This window comes from Gouania willdenowi, unplaced genomic scaffold, assembly GCF_900634775.1.
Source record: "Gouania willdenowi unplaced genomic scaffold, fGouWil2.1 scaffold_295_arrow_ctg1, whole genome shotgun sequence".
Taxonomy (NCBI): Eukaryota; Metazoa; Chordata; class Actinopteri; order Blenniiformes; family Gobiesocidae; genus Gouania; species Gouania willdenowi.
In genome coordinates this window covers 14691-31369 of record NW_021145055.1, presented here as the reverse complement: position 1 = coordinate 31369, position 16679 = coordinate 14691, and the positions used below count along the sequence as shown (strand labels likewise).

At 38.9% G+C, this 16679-nt stretch overlaps 1 protein-coding gene across 2 annotated transcripts; it reads left to right on the top strand.

Moving 5' to 3' along the window:
• The first annotated feature begins 1553 nt into the window (after positions 1 to 1553).
• LOC114459315 (BDNF/NT-3 growth factors receptor-like) lies at positions 1554 to 16606 on the top strand. Of its 2 annotated transcripts, none has more exons than XM_028441604.1 (9): positions 1554 to 1682; positions 3967 to 4099; positions 7766 to 7837; positions 7987 to 8211; positions 10507 to 10533; positions 10997 to 11008; positions 12023 to 12060; positions 12137 to 12236; positions 14910 to 16606. In XM_028441604.1, exons 1-9 carry the CDS (start codon positions 1557 to 1559, stop codon positions 14954 to 14956), a joined length of 780 nt encoding a protein of 259 aa, XP_028297405.1. In that variant the 5' UTR covers positions 1554 to 1556; the 3' UTR covers positions 14957 to 16606. The 2 variants fall into 2 exon arrangements, with proteins under 2 accessions (XP_028297405.1, XP_028297404.1); XM_028441603.1 differs by lacking the exon at positions 14910 to 16606 and adding an exon at positions 13613 to 14689.
• The last annotated feature ends 73 nt before the right edge of the window (positions 16607 to 16679 follow it).

Genomic DNA, 16679 nt, shown 5'->3' with positions numbered 1-16679 from the left:
ATCTGTTAAAACCAGCCTCAGAAACCTTGGGGTTGTTATTGATCAGTCCATGTCTTTGGAGGGACATTGTCGTCAATTGACTAAAAACTGTTTTTACCACCTGAGAAATATCTCTAAAGTGAGGCATCTTTTATCAAAATCAGATCTAGAACTGGTCATACACACATTTATATCATGTCGTATTGACTACTGTAATTCTGTTTTTACATGTTTTAATAAGTCGACCCTAAACAGACTCCAGATCGTTCAGAAGCTGCTGCCAGACTTTTAACTGGTGCTTCTAGAACATCCCACATCACCCACATTCTAGCTACTCTGCACTGGTTCTAGTTAAGTTTCACATAGAATATAAAATATTAGTTCTCACGTTCCGAGCATTACATGGTCAGGCCCCTAAATATATCTCAGACTTGTTGTACCCCTACTCATCAGGGCGATGGCTCCTAAAGACCCTAAAAACTAAATGTAAAACCAGAGGAGACCTGGTGTTCCAGACTCTGGAATAACCTGCACCAGTTTCTCAGGGAGCTCAACTGTGTGGTCACTTTTAAAAAACTGCTGAAGACTTTACTTTACAGTAAAGCTTTTAGTTACTGGATTTTAATTTTTATTTATCCTTTAATGTTGCTGTTCTTATGATATTTATGCACTCTTGTTTTATTATTCTATTGTGTTGCACTTGTACTTTTACCACAACTCTGTACAGCACTTTGTGATTTTATCTGTAAAAAGTGCTTTATAAATAAACTACTTACTTACTTGTTTACACTGTTTACTGTGTTTACACTGTTTACATTGTCTACACTGTTTACATTGTTTACACTGTTTACTGTGTTTATTGTGCAAAGCTGCAGCATTTAGGTTTGACTTATTCTAGAAAGATCTATGATTAATATTCAGAATATAGTTTACAACTAAACAAGTGTGTTTTACCTCCTCCCTGATCCTCTGCTTCTCTTCTTCTACCTTCTTCTTCTTCATGCTTTACTTTCCTGTTCCTTCCTGCTGTTCTTCCTTCTACTTCCTGCTCACCTTCCTGTTCCTTCCTGCTCCACTTTCATCTCTACTTTCTTCGACTTCCTGCTCTCCTTCCTTCTACTTTCTGCGTTCCTTCCTGCTCTACTTCCTGCTCTAAATCCTTCTTCTTTTTGCTATACTTCCTTCTCTCCTTCCTGTTCTCTTTTTTGCTCTACTTTCTTCTCCTTCCTGCTCTCCTTCCTGTTCCTTCCTGCTCTACTTTCTTCTCCTTCCTGCTCTACTTCCTACTCTCCTTCCTTTTCCTTCCTGCTCTACTTCCTTCTACTTTCTGCCCTCCTTCCTGTTCCTTTCTGCTCTACTTCCTCCCCATTCCTGTTCTAATTCCTGCTCTACTTCCTTTTGCTTCCTGCTCTACTTCCTTCTATTTTCTTCTCCTTCCTGCTCTACTTCCTTGTACTTCCTGCTCTACTTCCTTCTTATTCCTGCTCTACTTCTTTCTCCTTCCTGCTCTATTTCCTTCTACTTCCTGATCTCCTTCCTGCTCTACTTCCTGCTCCCTGGATGTTCCAGAGGTTCCCATGGCAACGCTGAGTCCCTCTAAGGTGACTGTGATGGAGGGGGAGAACATAGAACTGTCCTGTTCCACCTCAGGGGTTCCTTCACCTCAGCTCATCTGGAACATGACTCTGGTCAGCTACAGCGAGGTGAGCATCCAACCACCATCCTACCATCATCCATCCATCCATCCAACCAACATCCAAACATTATACATCCATCTTACATTTATCATTGACCCTTCGTCCATCCATCCATCCATCCAACCATACATCCATCCACCATCCAACCATTCATCCATCGATACATCCATTTATTTATTTTTTTTATTTATTTATTCAGTTTATTTCCGACATGGTTACATTCACTTTTTTTTTACATTTTTTTTTTTTTTGTACATGTTGAAAAAGGAGACGAGAGAAGCAGTTTGCTTATCTAGGTCCCGTCCCCTGTTTTGTACACTGAAACTTTACATCAAAGCTTGTCTCTCTGGTCAAACATTCTTAGGTTGTTCTGAACAGTCCTTGTTTGTGTAGGATTTATTCTCATCTGTAGTCAGTGTTGTTTTTTTTTTTAGTCCTCCTCCTCTCTATTGTTGTTCGTGTCAGCCTTGTTCCCTGCTAGACGTTGTTTGCGTTCCTCCAGTTCAAGAAAAGTTCATCTTCTTTCAAAGTTGTTCGAAAGGTTTTTCCCTTTCCATCCATGACGTCACCACTCGGGAATGTCTATTTTGGACACACAAGTTTGCAGCTTATTTTGTCTCTACATCAAGGTTATTCCAGCTGTTTTTAGTTCTATTGGCAGTGTTGTATTTTCCACTGTTATATTTAACCCTTTCTTGTATAAACACATTACTATGTCTTAGTTCATAAGCAAGGTAGTAATGTAATCCTTAATCACCCCACCACCTAGCAATTGAAATGAATAAGTGACAGACCTTTTTTACTCTTGATTTCCACATTGAATTCAGTGTCAGTAATAATCACAGTCTGAGTCTTGTTTCCAGTGTTTATATAAATCTGGGTCCATATCCATGATTACCATCAGTAATGTTGTTGTTTAGGTGGATCCTTCATATTTTCCCGTCTTCCATCGTTTTGATGAATATTGGTTTTCCGTTCTCTTCTCCCAGTGGTGTGATGTAAATCCTGCAGTTTCTTGTCCACGTCTTTAGAATCTTTTTTATTTGGCGTGCCTTCCATGCAATGCTTGCGTTTCGTTTTGTCAAGTTTTCATTAATAAATACCTTTGTTTCCTTCAGTTTTTTGCCTTGCTTCAGTAGTTCTCCTTTAAATTTCACATTCGTGAAGGTTATTTTTACAGCTCTGTTATCATTTCTCTTTGGCAGGAGATGGCAGGAGTTGATGTTGTCAGGGTTCAGGACAATGTCCTTCGACTCCAAGTAGTCAATGACCTGTTGTTCAATCGATTTTGTTTCTTTGTCACTCGCGTAATTCCTGGGTATTATCTTTAGGCCTGTGATGATGACATCGTTCTCTGTTTCCTTTTGTTCCAACTCTTCAACCCTCGCGTTCAACAGTTTTATCTCTTCAGCATTCCTCTCATTCTGCTGTTTCAGTACCTTTGCTTCACTTTGAAGGTTTTCCAGTGATTTTTCCAGCGTCTTTTCCAACGACTTTATCTCGCCAGATAGATCATCTTTGAGGTTTTGTAGATCCTCGCGTATCATCTCCTTGACCTCTTCCAAACCGGATCAGGTTCTGGAGGGCCTCCATGCGGTTTCTTAACCATTTTTCTTTTCGTCTTGGGCCCAATTTTTCACGCTGTTCACCTGTAGCTGTAGCCAAGGTCGTGTCATCCATCCATCCAACCATCATACATCCATCCACTAAATGTAAAAACAAACTAAACCATTCATCCTGTATGAAGTGAATCTGTTATTGATTAATCAGTTTAACAGGTTTATTTTTATTGCTGTTTGATGATAAAAAACAAAAGGTCAGTTTAAATCCACCAAATGCTTTATTTCCTATTTTATGAGCAATTCATCAAATAATTCAGTTTAAAACAACAAATTGGTAATAAATGGTACATGTGACTATTAATGATGATGTTGTTTAACACACGTTGCGTTAAATCATCTTTATTAACTCTTAATACATTAACATCAGACACTGTAACTGTGATGGAATCATCATTAATAATTAACTATCACTAACATACTGCTGTGGTTTCTCTATTAAACTGAAGCACAACGTTGTTTATCTATTAGAAGCTTTTTATTTGAGTGCCTCCATTAAACTAAGGAATAATAATCAATGTCAGAGACGGGACTGAATAAAGCTCGGATTGATAATAGTTTTTACACATTCTAAAGTTATCTGACTTTGATGATCTTAAAGTGCTGCTTCACTAATGTTTAGAATAGTTTAAATGTTTATATCAATGTTAATAGTGAATGTTTTTGCTCAGATTGAGACGTCGGGTCAGATTTCTGTGCTGAGACTATTCAACCTTTCTTCACTGGATCACAACAGTAAGATAAGCTGCACAGCTGAGAACATCGTGGGAGAAAAGGAGTCCGCTCTGCTGCTGGATATCCTCTGTACGTAGTTATAAACACTGTTAGCATGATGTTAGCATTAGCTCTGCTGCTGGATATCCTCTGTACGTAGTTATAAACACTGTTAGCATGATGTTAGCATTAGCTCTGCTGCTGGATATCCTCTGTATGTAGTTCGAAACACTGTTAGCATGATGTTCGCATTAGCTCTGCTGCTGGATATCCTCTGTACCTAGTTAGAAACACTGTTAGCACTAGCCAAGGCTGCCAAGTTTCAGAAAATGACAAGAGTGAGACTTTAGTGACCTGATGTGTTTCAGGTTAGGGTTAGGGTTGTCCTTTTTAAACATGACTTTGTTCCATCCATCCATCCATCTATTTACGCTTTTATCCGGGGCCGGGTCGCGGAGGCAGCAGTCTCAGCAGAGATGCCCAGACCTCCCGATCCATACACACCTCTTCCAGCTGTTCTGGGGGGACCCCGAGGCGACACCAGGCCAGCTCAGAGACATAGTCCCTCCAGCGTGTCCTGGGCCTTCCACGAGTCCTCTTCCCAATAGGACATGCCTGAAACACCTCCCGAGGGAGGCAACCAGGAGGCATCCGAAACAGATGCCCGAGCCACCTCAGCTGGCTCCTTTCAACATGAAGGAGCAGCGACTCTACTCCGAGCTCCTCCCGAGTGACTGAGCTTCTCCCCCTATCTCGAAGGGTGCGCCCAGCCACCCCGCGAAGGAAACTCATTTCGGCCGCCTGTATCTGCGATCCTGTCCTTTCGGTCATTACCCAAATCTCATGACCATAGGTGAGGGTAGGAACGTAGATTGATCTAGAGCTTTTCCCCCCCCGGCTCAGCTTCCTCTTCACCACAACAGTCCGATACAGCGACCGCATCACTGCTGACGCCGCACCGATCCGTCTATCGAACTCACGCTCCATCCTACCCTCACTCGTGAACAAGACCCTGAGAAACTTGAACTCCTCCACTTGAGGCAAGGACTCTCCACCGACCCAGAGAGGGGAAGCCACCTTTTTCCGGTGGAGAACCATGGCCTCAGATTTGGAGGTGCTGATCCTCATCCCGGCCGCTTCACACTCGGCTGCAAACCGCCCCAGTGCACACTGAAGGTCCTGATTTGAGGAAGCCAACAGAACAACATCATCTGCAAACAGCAGAGATGAAATCCTGAGGTTCTCAAATCGGACCCCCTCCGGTCCCTGGCTGCACCTAGAAATTCTGTCCATAAAAGTAATGAACAGAACCGGTGACAAAGGGCAGCCCTGGAGGAGATCAACATGCACTGGGAACAGGTCTGACTTACTGCCGGCAATGCGAACCAGGCTCCTGCTGCGGTCATACAGGGAACAGACAGCCCTTAGCAAAGGGCCCCGGACTCCAGACTCCCGCAGCACCCCCCACAGGGCACCACGAGGGACATGGTCGAACGCCTTCTCCAGACCCACAAAGCACATGTGGACTGGTTGGGCGAACTCCCACTAACCCTCGAGCACTCGATGAAGGGTATAGAGCTGGTCCAGTGTGCCGCGACCGGAACAAAAACCGCATTGTTCCTCCTGAATCTGAGGTTCGACTATCGGCCGGATCCTCCTCTCCAGCACCCTAGAGTAGACCTTGCCGGGGAGGCTGAGTGTGATCCCTCTGTAGTTGGAGCACACCCTCCGATCCCCCTTCTTTAAGAGAGGGACCACCACCCCGGTCTGCCAATCCAGAGGCACTGTCCCCAACTGCCACGCGATGTTGCAGAGACGTGTCAACCAAGACAGTCCTACAACATCCAGAGACTTAATGTACTCAGGACAAATCTCATTCACCCCCGGAGCCCTGCCCCCGAGGAGCTTTTCAACCACCTCGGTGACTTCAGCCCGGGTGATGGGCAAGTCCGCCTCTGAGTCCCCAGCCTCTGCTTCCTCATCGGAAAACGTGGCAGTGGGATTGAGGAGACCCTCAAAGTACTCCATCCACCGCCCGACAACATCCCCAGTTGAGGTCAGCAGCTCCCCCCCTGCACTGTAAACAGTGTTGGTGAAGCACTGCTTCCCCTCCTGAGGCGCCGAACGGTTTGCCAGAATCTCTTCGTGGCCGACCAACAGTCCTCCTCCATGGCTTCTCCGAACTCCTCCCAGACCCGAGTTTTTGCCTCTGCGACCGCGCGGGCTGCAGCACGCTTGGCCTGTCGGTACCTCTCAGCTGCCTCCGGAGTCCTACCAGCCAAAAAGGCCAGGTAGTTCTCCTCCTTCAGCTTGACGGCATCCCTTACTTCCGGGCGCCACCACCGGGTTTGGGGATTTCCGCCGCGACAGGCACCAGAGACTTTACGGCCACAGCTGCGAACGGCCGCATCGACAATGGAGGAGGAGAACATGGTCCACTTGGACTCCATGTCTCCCACCTCCCTCAGGATCTGGGAGAAGCTCATCCAGAGGTGGGAGTTGAAGACATCCACCAGGCGTTCCCAACAGACCCTCATCACACGTTTGGGCCTGCCAGGTCTGACCGGCTTCCTCCCCTGCCAGCGGATCCAGCTCACCACCAGGTGGTGATCAGTTGACAGCTCTCGTTCACTGGGATAAACTCCAACATGTGGCGGCTGAGCTGGGGGGCAATAGGCAAGCCCACCCCAGCCCACCTCTCTCCAGGAGTTGGGACCCAGAGCCCAAGCTGTGCGTGGAGGTGAGCCTGACTATATCTAGCTGGTATCTCTCAACCTCCTGCAAAAGCTCAGGCTCCTTCCCCCCAGCGAGGTGATGTTCCATGTCCCAACAGCCAGACGCTGTGGACGCGGACCGGGCCACCGAGGCAACCCACCTCGACCGCCACCCAGTCCTCTCTGCACCCTCTGCGGGTGGTTGGTCCACGTGGGAAATGTCAAGTGTGGCGTGTGGCATGAGAATGCGTCAAATTGCGTGACTGTCACTCTCAAAGAGAGAAGCTTGGCAGCTCTGGTGAGGTTAGTCTAACGTTAGCGTTAGCGCTGCTATTGGATATCATCCTTATGTAGTTAGAAACACTGTTAGCATGATGTTAGCATTAATACTGCTGCTGGATATCCTCTGTATGTAGTTAGAAACACTATTAGCATGATGCTAGCCAAACGTTAGCTCTGCTGCTGGATATCCTGTGTATGTAGTTAGAGATAGTGTTAGCATGAGGTTAGCACTGCTGCTGGATATCCTCTGTATCTAGTGATACATACACTGTTAGCATGATGTTAGCGCTGCTACCGGACATCCGATGTACATAGTTAGAGACACATTGTTAGTATGATGGTAGCATGACGTTAGCACTGCTACGGGATACCTTGTGTACATAGTTAGAAACACTGTTAGCATGAGGTTAGCATGATGTTAGCATGACGTTAGCACTGCTACGGGATACCCTGTGCACGTAGTTAGAAATACTGTTAGCATGAGGTTAGCATGATGTTAGCACTGCTGGACATCCTCTGTACGTAGTGATTAACACTGTTAGCCTGATGTTAGCCTGACGTTATTAAAAAATAAAAAAATACAGTATAGATATATCTGAGCTGGTGCATCTTGTCACTTTGTCACAAATCCTCTGTAATTGTAATGAAGTAAAAAATAATGATCAAAAACAAGTTATAGAAAAAATCATTTGTGATCCAGTTTTGTAAATATTTCAGTGGTTGAATCCCGTATAATTAATCCACTCTGTATTTCCAACAGTTCCTCCTAAAATTACTAAGTTGAGTGACGCCATCCCAGACCATCACTGGTGTATTCCCTTCAGCGTGGCAGGTGAGACCAGTGTGTGTGTGTGAGTGTGTGTGTTTAGCTGCTACTGAACACTGATGATGATTATGCTTTGTTCACACACACACACACACACACACACACACACACACACACACACACACACACACACACACACACACACACACACACAGGGAACCCAGAGCCAGATCTCCAATGGTTCCTGGATGATGAGATGGTGACGGAGGGACTCTACATCACCACAAAGATCCACGACGTTACAGAGAGAGAATCACATGGTTGTTTACAGCTGGATAGCCCCACCCACCTCAACAACGGACGCTACATGCTAGTTGCGAAGAACCAGTTTGGCTCCGACAGGAAGGAAGTGGAGGCTCACTTTATGCGCAAACCCTGGGGTAAATATCATCCTAGCATACTACTCGTACTAACGTACTACTCATACTAACATACTACTCATACTAATGTATTACTCACACAAACGTACTACTCATCCTAACATACTACTCATCCTAACATACTACTCATACTAACGTACTGCTCATACTAACATACTACTCATACTAATGTATTACTCACACAAACGTACTACTCATCCTAACATACTACTCATACTAACATGCTACTCATACTAAAGTACTACTCATACTAAAGTACTACTCACCCTAACGTACTACTCATACTAACGTACTAGTCATACTAACATACTACTCATACTAAAGTACTACTCACACTAATGTACTACTCATACTAACGTACTAGTCATACTAACATACTACTCATACTAAAGTACTACTCACACTAATGTACTACTCATACTAACGTACTAGTCATACTAACTTACTACTCATACTAACATACTACTCATACTAAGGTACTACTCACACTAGCATACTACTTACACTAACGTACTACTCAAACTAACGTACTACTCATACTAAAGTACTGCTCACACTAACGTACTACTCATACTAACGTACTACTCATACTAAAGTACTGCTCACACTAACATACTACTCATATATGGGGCACAAAAACTCTTTTGTAAATAGGGCTCTTATTTTGAAATTAACAGGAAGTTTATTCAGTAGACAAACCCTAACCCTACGTGAGTTTTATGGATCAAATGAGCACATGTTGATATTCTACTTGGTCACTTTCTCACTTCAAATGTTTTCAGAACTTTCAAAATAAAGGTGGAGAATCAACAGAGATATTTAACCTCAGTGTGAACAAGGTTTTTAATGCTGGAGGTTCCAGATGCATCTTGGGAAACTTGGAATTATACTTCAGTGGGAACGCTCATCATCCTAATCACACTATAGTATATAGTAGACAGTATATACTATAGTATATAGTAGACAGTATATACTATAGTATATAGTAGACAGTATATACTATAGTATATAGTAGACAGTATATACTATAGTATATAGTAGACAGTATACACTATAGTATATAGTAGACAGTATATACTATAGTATATAGTAGACAGTATATACTATAGTATATAGTAGACAGTATATACTGTAGTATATAGTAGACAGTATATACTATAGTATATAGTAGACAGTATAGACTATAGTATATAGTAGACAGTATATACTGTAGTATATAGTAAACAGTATATATAGTATATTATATAGTAAACAGTATATATCGTATATTATATAGTAAACAGTATATATAGTATATTATATAGTAGACAGTATATACTGTAGTATATAGTAAACAGTATATATAGTATATTATATAGTAAACAGTATATATAGTATATTATATAGTAGACAGTATATACTGTAGTATATAGTAAACAGTATATATAGTATATTATATAGTAGACAGTATATACTGTAGTATATAGTAAACAGTATATATAGTATATTATATAGCAAACAGTATATATAGTATATTATATAGTAAACAGTATATATAGTATATTATATAGTAGACAGTATATACTGTAGTATATAGTAAACAGTATATATAGTATATTATATAGTAAACAGTATATATAGTATATTATATAGTAAACAGTATATATCGTATATTATATAGTAGACAGTATATACTGTAGTATATAGTAAACAGTATATATAGTATATTATATAGTAAACAGTATATATAGTATATTATATAGCAAACAGTATATATAGTATATTATATAGTAAACAGTATATATCGTATATTATATAGTAGACAGTATATACTGTAGTATATAGTAAACAGTATATATATTATATTATATAGTAAACAGTATATATAGTATATTATATAGTAAACAGTATATATAGTATATTATATAGTAGACAGTATATACTGTAGTATATAGTAAACAGTATATATAGTATATTATATAGTAAACAGTATATATAGTATATATAGTATATTATATAGTAAACAGTATATATAGTATATATAGTATATTATATAGTAAACAGTATATATAGTATATATAGTATATTATATAGTAAACAGTATATATAGTATATTATATAGTAGACAGTATATATATATATATATATATATAAGTTTTCAGTGGATAGTACATTAATGGGACATTCATGAAACAAACTCTGAGCCTTATGATGGCTAAGCTAAGCTATGCAAACCTAGCCTGAAGCTAGTTAGCATTAAACGGTTGTCTTCGGTATTTCTTCATATTTGATGATGTTTTTCTTCTTGTTTTTTAGGAACTGAAAAAGAGCCGTACTATTACGGTGAGCTGTTTCCTTTTTAAACCTGAACTTTCTCTGTTAGCGACGTTAGCTTCATGTTTGTTTGATGGACACTAAAGATATTTTCTTAAAAGTGCTGTTTTTACAGTGATTAAATAACATGTACAGACTCACACTGACATGTTATTTACATGTTGTGTTATTATGATAAATAACCTCAGTAATCTATAGAACTGTTTATTATAAATTAGCTGCATGTGAAGGTTTTTAAGGTCAAACTTAAACTTGGCCCTAACAAGTGTGTGTGTGTGTGTGTGTGTGTGTGTGTGTGTGTGTGTGTGTGTGTGTGTGTGTGTGTGTGTGTGTGTGTGTGTGTGTGTGTGTGTGTGTGTGTGTGTGTGTATGTGTATGTGTATGTGTATGTGTATGTGTATGTGTGTGTGTGTGTGTGTGTGTGTGTGCGCGTGTGTGTGTGTGTGTGTGTGTGTGGTCGGTCCTCCTACAGATCTAATCACAGGTACTCTCACTCACCTGTTCAAAGATCAATAAAATGATTTTTACATCTTTGCATACGATGATAAGTGATTAACTTTAATAATAACCCTCCCATTATCCTCTAATATTAACTCATTTAACCTTTTTGACTTTTTAGAAAATCATTGACCAAGTTTTAGTGTCAGACACTTTGTTTATTTATTGAATCCATAAACAATAAACATTGACCTGTTCTCTAGCGCCACCATCAGGACAAACGTTTACATTACAATTCATTTATCTTGAATAGTTTTCATCTAAATCTTCTCAGATTTACTGACAACATAATGAACCCTATTGATGATATGACCTTTGACCTTTCCTGCAGCGCCACCATCAGGTCACTGGAGACGTAAGGTCACACACAGATGTTTCACACCACTAAAACAGCTGTGGGTCAAATTAACCCCAGAAGAACACCGACGTGTGCAATATGTGTTCAACACATTGAAAAAATATCATTATGATCATTTAATGTTTAATCATTTGTACCATCAAATTAGGAAAAGTCATGAAATATTAAGCAAAAAATGAAAAGTCAACTATTATTTTTTGAAGGATAGACATTGACCCCAAGGACAATAGGAGGGTTAACATAATGTCAATACTTCTTTACATAAATGAAAACATTGAGATTAAATTTATATTTAAATTTTTTCGAATTAGTGGAAAAAAATTCCAGATTCCTTGTAAAACAGACCTCCATCAGTTTTAGCTAGTTAGCTTATGCTACATTAGCATAGCATTGCACATATTATTATCTCATGTGTGACTCATTGATCCTGAAACAAGTGTTACATAACAAATAAAAATAAATGAATATCTTGGACATATATAAAAAAAAAGAAATAATGACTTTGAATCATGTTAGTGTAATATTTATATTATATTTATATATCATATGTTTGATAGTCATTGTGTTGTCTCTGATCTTGTCTTCTTTGGCTCCTCCCTCTGGATTCGTTGGCTCCTCCCACTCTGTGTTGTGCTCAATCAGAGGGACCTCCTGTGGATCCTCCTGAGGACAGAGTCGCTGTATGTTTACCTCCACTACTGTAACACGACGTGTGTGTGTGTGTGTGTGTAACTGTGCTGCTCTGTGATTGGTCAGGTGTACGTGGTGGTGGGCATCGCCGCCGTAGCCTTCACTGGTTTCCTCCTCATGTTGGTTATTCTCAAGTTTGGAGGAAACTCCAAGTTTGGCATCAAAGGTAAAGAATCTTTTATTGATCATTTTAGTTTTTCTGTCATTTAAAGAAAACTGGAAACATTGATTAGATCAGAAATGATTTAACGTATTTACCCAAAAACTCATCATTTTATCACTGATGATGAGAAGAAAAACACGCTGGGATTATATTTATATCATATTTAAAACAAGGTTTCTACTTTTAAAAATTTGATTGATTGATTGATTGATTGATTGATTGATTGATAAACCTGGAGGAGGATCAGGAAGTGATTTAGTTCATATATTATTTAGAGATTATTTTTAATTCAGTGAAAGTTTCATTAGATGCAGAAGAAATTAACATTTTTAGTGCATGTGTGTGTGTGTGTGTAGCTGTGATTAGTGCATATCATTAGATACATGATGTTGGATCATTTCACACTTCCTTCATGTGGGAGGAGCCGAGGAAGTGGAAGAGGAAGAGATCAAAGTGACTCATATCTGTGGACAGGAGATAAAAGATAAAAACAGGACTAAGTCATGTTGTCACTTATTAATGATTCATCATCAGTTTCTGTTCTTTGATCAATAACTCAGTCAAGGTCAGCAGAAGGTCACTACTGAGCATGCTCAGAACTCTTCTTCTTCTTCTTCTTCATGTTGACGCGTTGTTGAGGGAGTCTAAAGCTCTTTTTTCTCCAGTGTTTTGGTAAAAGTATTAAAATATGTTCTCTGGTATTTCTATGGATGTGTAGAATCAGACTCATAGAACATGTGGTTCCGTAGGAGAACCAAATGTTTGGTTTTTATTGGTTTTATTTAAAGTTATTCTGTTGTCTTCAGTGACTGATAACTTGTCTAATAATAACAGTCATAATTAAAGACTGTACATATGATCAGAGCTTACAGTAGTATCATCTACTGTATCATCAGAACGCTCACACTGAGCATGTGCAGAAGAGTCGTTCTTTAAGAGCTTCTTTAATCACATTTTATCAACCCTAAAAAAACAAACACACTTTGAAATGCATTTCCTATTTTTATTGACAGCTCAGATCTTAAATGGACTTTCAATGAAGGGGGAGGGGCTTCTATAGCTTCCATTAGAAACACTGAGAGCTCCTGATTTACATGGAAATGAATTTAGTTTAATGTTATTTAGTGAAAGAAGGAAGGAAACATCTTTGTTCTTTACACGTGATGGAGTGATCCTGATGGACTTTAATGTTTAACAGACACAAACTCATTATCACTATGAGATAATGACTTATACAAACCATTATTGATTCACATCAGTCATACCAGTGGTGGTAAGCTACAATGTAGCCACAGCTGTCCTGGAGCTGACTGACCCCTCCCACCCCTGTGTGTGTGTGTGTTGAATTCTAATTCTGTAAATGTGTGCTAAATTATAAGGTTGCAGCATCAACGTCCATTGCCAGTTGCATGGTGTTGCCTTGGCAACCTGCGTCATTGCCAACCTGAACATCATCATCAGCTGAGTCTGTGTGACGTACACACACACACACACACACACACACACACTTTATGAGTGTTATTAATGAAGTGAGTCACTAAAACACTAAAACATCACCTCATGTTCATCTCTGTTGTTCTGTAAAGTATTATTTTATATTTACATGAAGTCTGTCATTGAGCAGATGTTAATGTCTAACACAACTGCTCCTTCATTACCATCAGTGGAAAATGTAGACAATAGACCAATAGTTTCTGTGTTCACTGTCCTGTTAGTGCACGTGTGCAGTCAGGTGTGATGAAGCTAATGCTAATGATAGCAGGTCACTGATGGATGATAGGATGGATGATAGGATGGATGATAGGACAATAAAACCTAATTTAACCAGATTAACTTGTTAGAATTAGATCTGAACAGCTTTTAGACGTCATTAATAGACTGTGTGTAGGGCTATATTATTATTGTTATTATTAATATTATTTTATTTTAGAAACATCACTGAACAATTAACGTCTGCAATTTAATTAAAATCTAATTATTTACTTTATTTAATTAAAATTTTAAATGAATGATGAGAGGTAAAAAATGTATTTTGACCATTTAATGTTAATTAAATGGAAGCTGTCCTACGAAGGTTGATAACAGCACGCTAATTTAAGCCAAGTAATTTCAGTTTTCAGTACGTGCATGGTTACATTAAAGGGGTGGAGCTTACAGTGTCTGACCAATCAATGGAGAACCTGACAGAGCGAGCTTCTTCACAGGAGGAACCGCTTATGATCTTAAACAAATATAATAAAAATCCATGATGACAAAGAAGAGCAACAGTGTTAGTGCAGCAAACCAGGAGGGAAGGCTGGCAGCGAATTGACAATTCTGTTAATGCGTAAAAGCGTGAGATTATTTATGATATTAATCTACAGACCCTAAAAGAGAATGTTATTATTTAAATATATTTATACTGAGTGTTAAATGATCCTCAAGGCAACACAATATGTAACAAAAACCTTAAAGCAAGCGACACATTTCACCTGTTTATCATTTATTATTATTTCTTTTATTATTCAATATTGTTCTTTTTTAATTGTTCTTATTGTTCTTATTATTTCTGTTGTTCTCTATTATTATAGTTGTTGTTATTTATGATTATTTTTGTTGTTCTTGCTTATTATTATTATTGTTGTTATGATTATTTCTGTTCTTTGGTTCTTGTTGATGTCTCCTTGTCTTCCTCAGGCTGTGTGTTGTTTCAGAACATTCCAGTGGAAATGATCTCACGCTAGCAGAGGATTCACAGACTCACACAAGAGACTAAAAGAAAGCAACAGAGATGGTTTTTACATGTGTGCACGTGCACATGTGAAAACAACAGTAATAACTGGACAGTTGATCCCAGGAATATGTATAAGACATGAAGCTCTCACTAGACTCAGGTGGTCCTGGTCCATTATGGTGCACTAAAGGTTTCTAGTCTGATCAACCAATCACAGAGAGGTGTGGAAGCTTCCTATTGGATGAATAATTCAGATGAACAAACATTAACCTACATCTCCAAACATGCACGTATGAGTGTGCACGTGCTTCTTTTTGCAGATGTCGACCTTTTGCTTCCACTGAGCAGTGATGTGTTCAGGGTCATCAGGATTCTCCACATTAGAGAAGTTCCTCAGATTAAACATCTTTATTTAAATTATTATCCTTAACTTCCAACAGGAAGCAGGAAATGAGAAAGATCCAGTTCCGCCCCTTTATTAGACGCAGCCAACCAAGCGAGCGTGGAGGTGGAGTCACATCATGTTTTACTTCTTTTTCATCAGCCAATGAAATTTAACTGACTTTAGGATGAATTTGTGCATAGCTTTAGAAACGTAACAATGACCTTTACAAAGATAATAGTTCAAACAAGTCATCATAAATAATTTTAATCAAACTAAAGCTTTCTTGAGCTTTTACATCCTGACATTAAGACGATTTAATGGATTATTCCATAAACTAAAGTCTGTTTGATTTTAGACGTAATCCTACAAAAAAACAAACACCAGAGAAATATGAGCTCATTCAATACTTACATCATTTGACGTACATTTAAGTTTTGTGGGATTTAGTTTGTTATGCTGACTTATGTTGTCAGTTCTGTCTGGACTTTATTCTGTAAAAAAGATCAAATAAGCAAAAACCACAGGAGCCATTAGCATAGATGCTAATGGCTCTTTCATCATCAGCCTAATAATGCCATTAATATTTAGTAAACATGAATAAATATTAATGTAAGAATGAAGTGAATGTATGTTCAGCATTATTTTAAGTGTTATTTGACATTTGTATTGTTTGGCTAACATTAGTGCTGATAGCTTAGCGCTAACGCAAACATCAACAGGATGCTGTGCTAACTTTAGTGTTTATTTTTGCACATTGTACATATTTTAATATTTGCCTGTAAATAGTTTACTTTGAGTTCTTAGCAAACACTGGGCAGTGCATTAAATGAGAATGTTTGTTTTGAATTGTATCATAATTTTATTTCTTTTGTATATTATGTTATTCATTTTGATGTTTTTTATTGTCTCCACATTCACCCACAAACAAACTTCTCCGTTGAAAAATCTGTAATTTACTACTTTTATACCTCATTCATAAGTTTCTCTCTATCGTCAATCATTGTTTGAATTGATAACATGAAGTGTGTACAGTGACATGTGAGCTAATATAAGCTAATGTGAGCTAATATAAGCTAAAGGCTTTAGAGCTACTTCCACTTCTTTTATTCACAATAATGGTTTTCTTTTTAAATAAAGACAAATAATTTATTGACGTCCTGTGTGTAAAAGTATTTCCCATTGAAGAATGAACTGAATTATTTTATTGATTTTTCACACACACTGAAGTCATTGAAAGCATCTGTGACGTCTAAATGTTTTATTTTTACTCTTTATGGCCACATTAAAGCAGTGAGATTGTTTTAAATCACAGTGTCTTTGAAAATAAAAGTGATTATTTTTTTGGAAT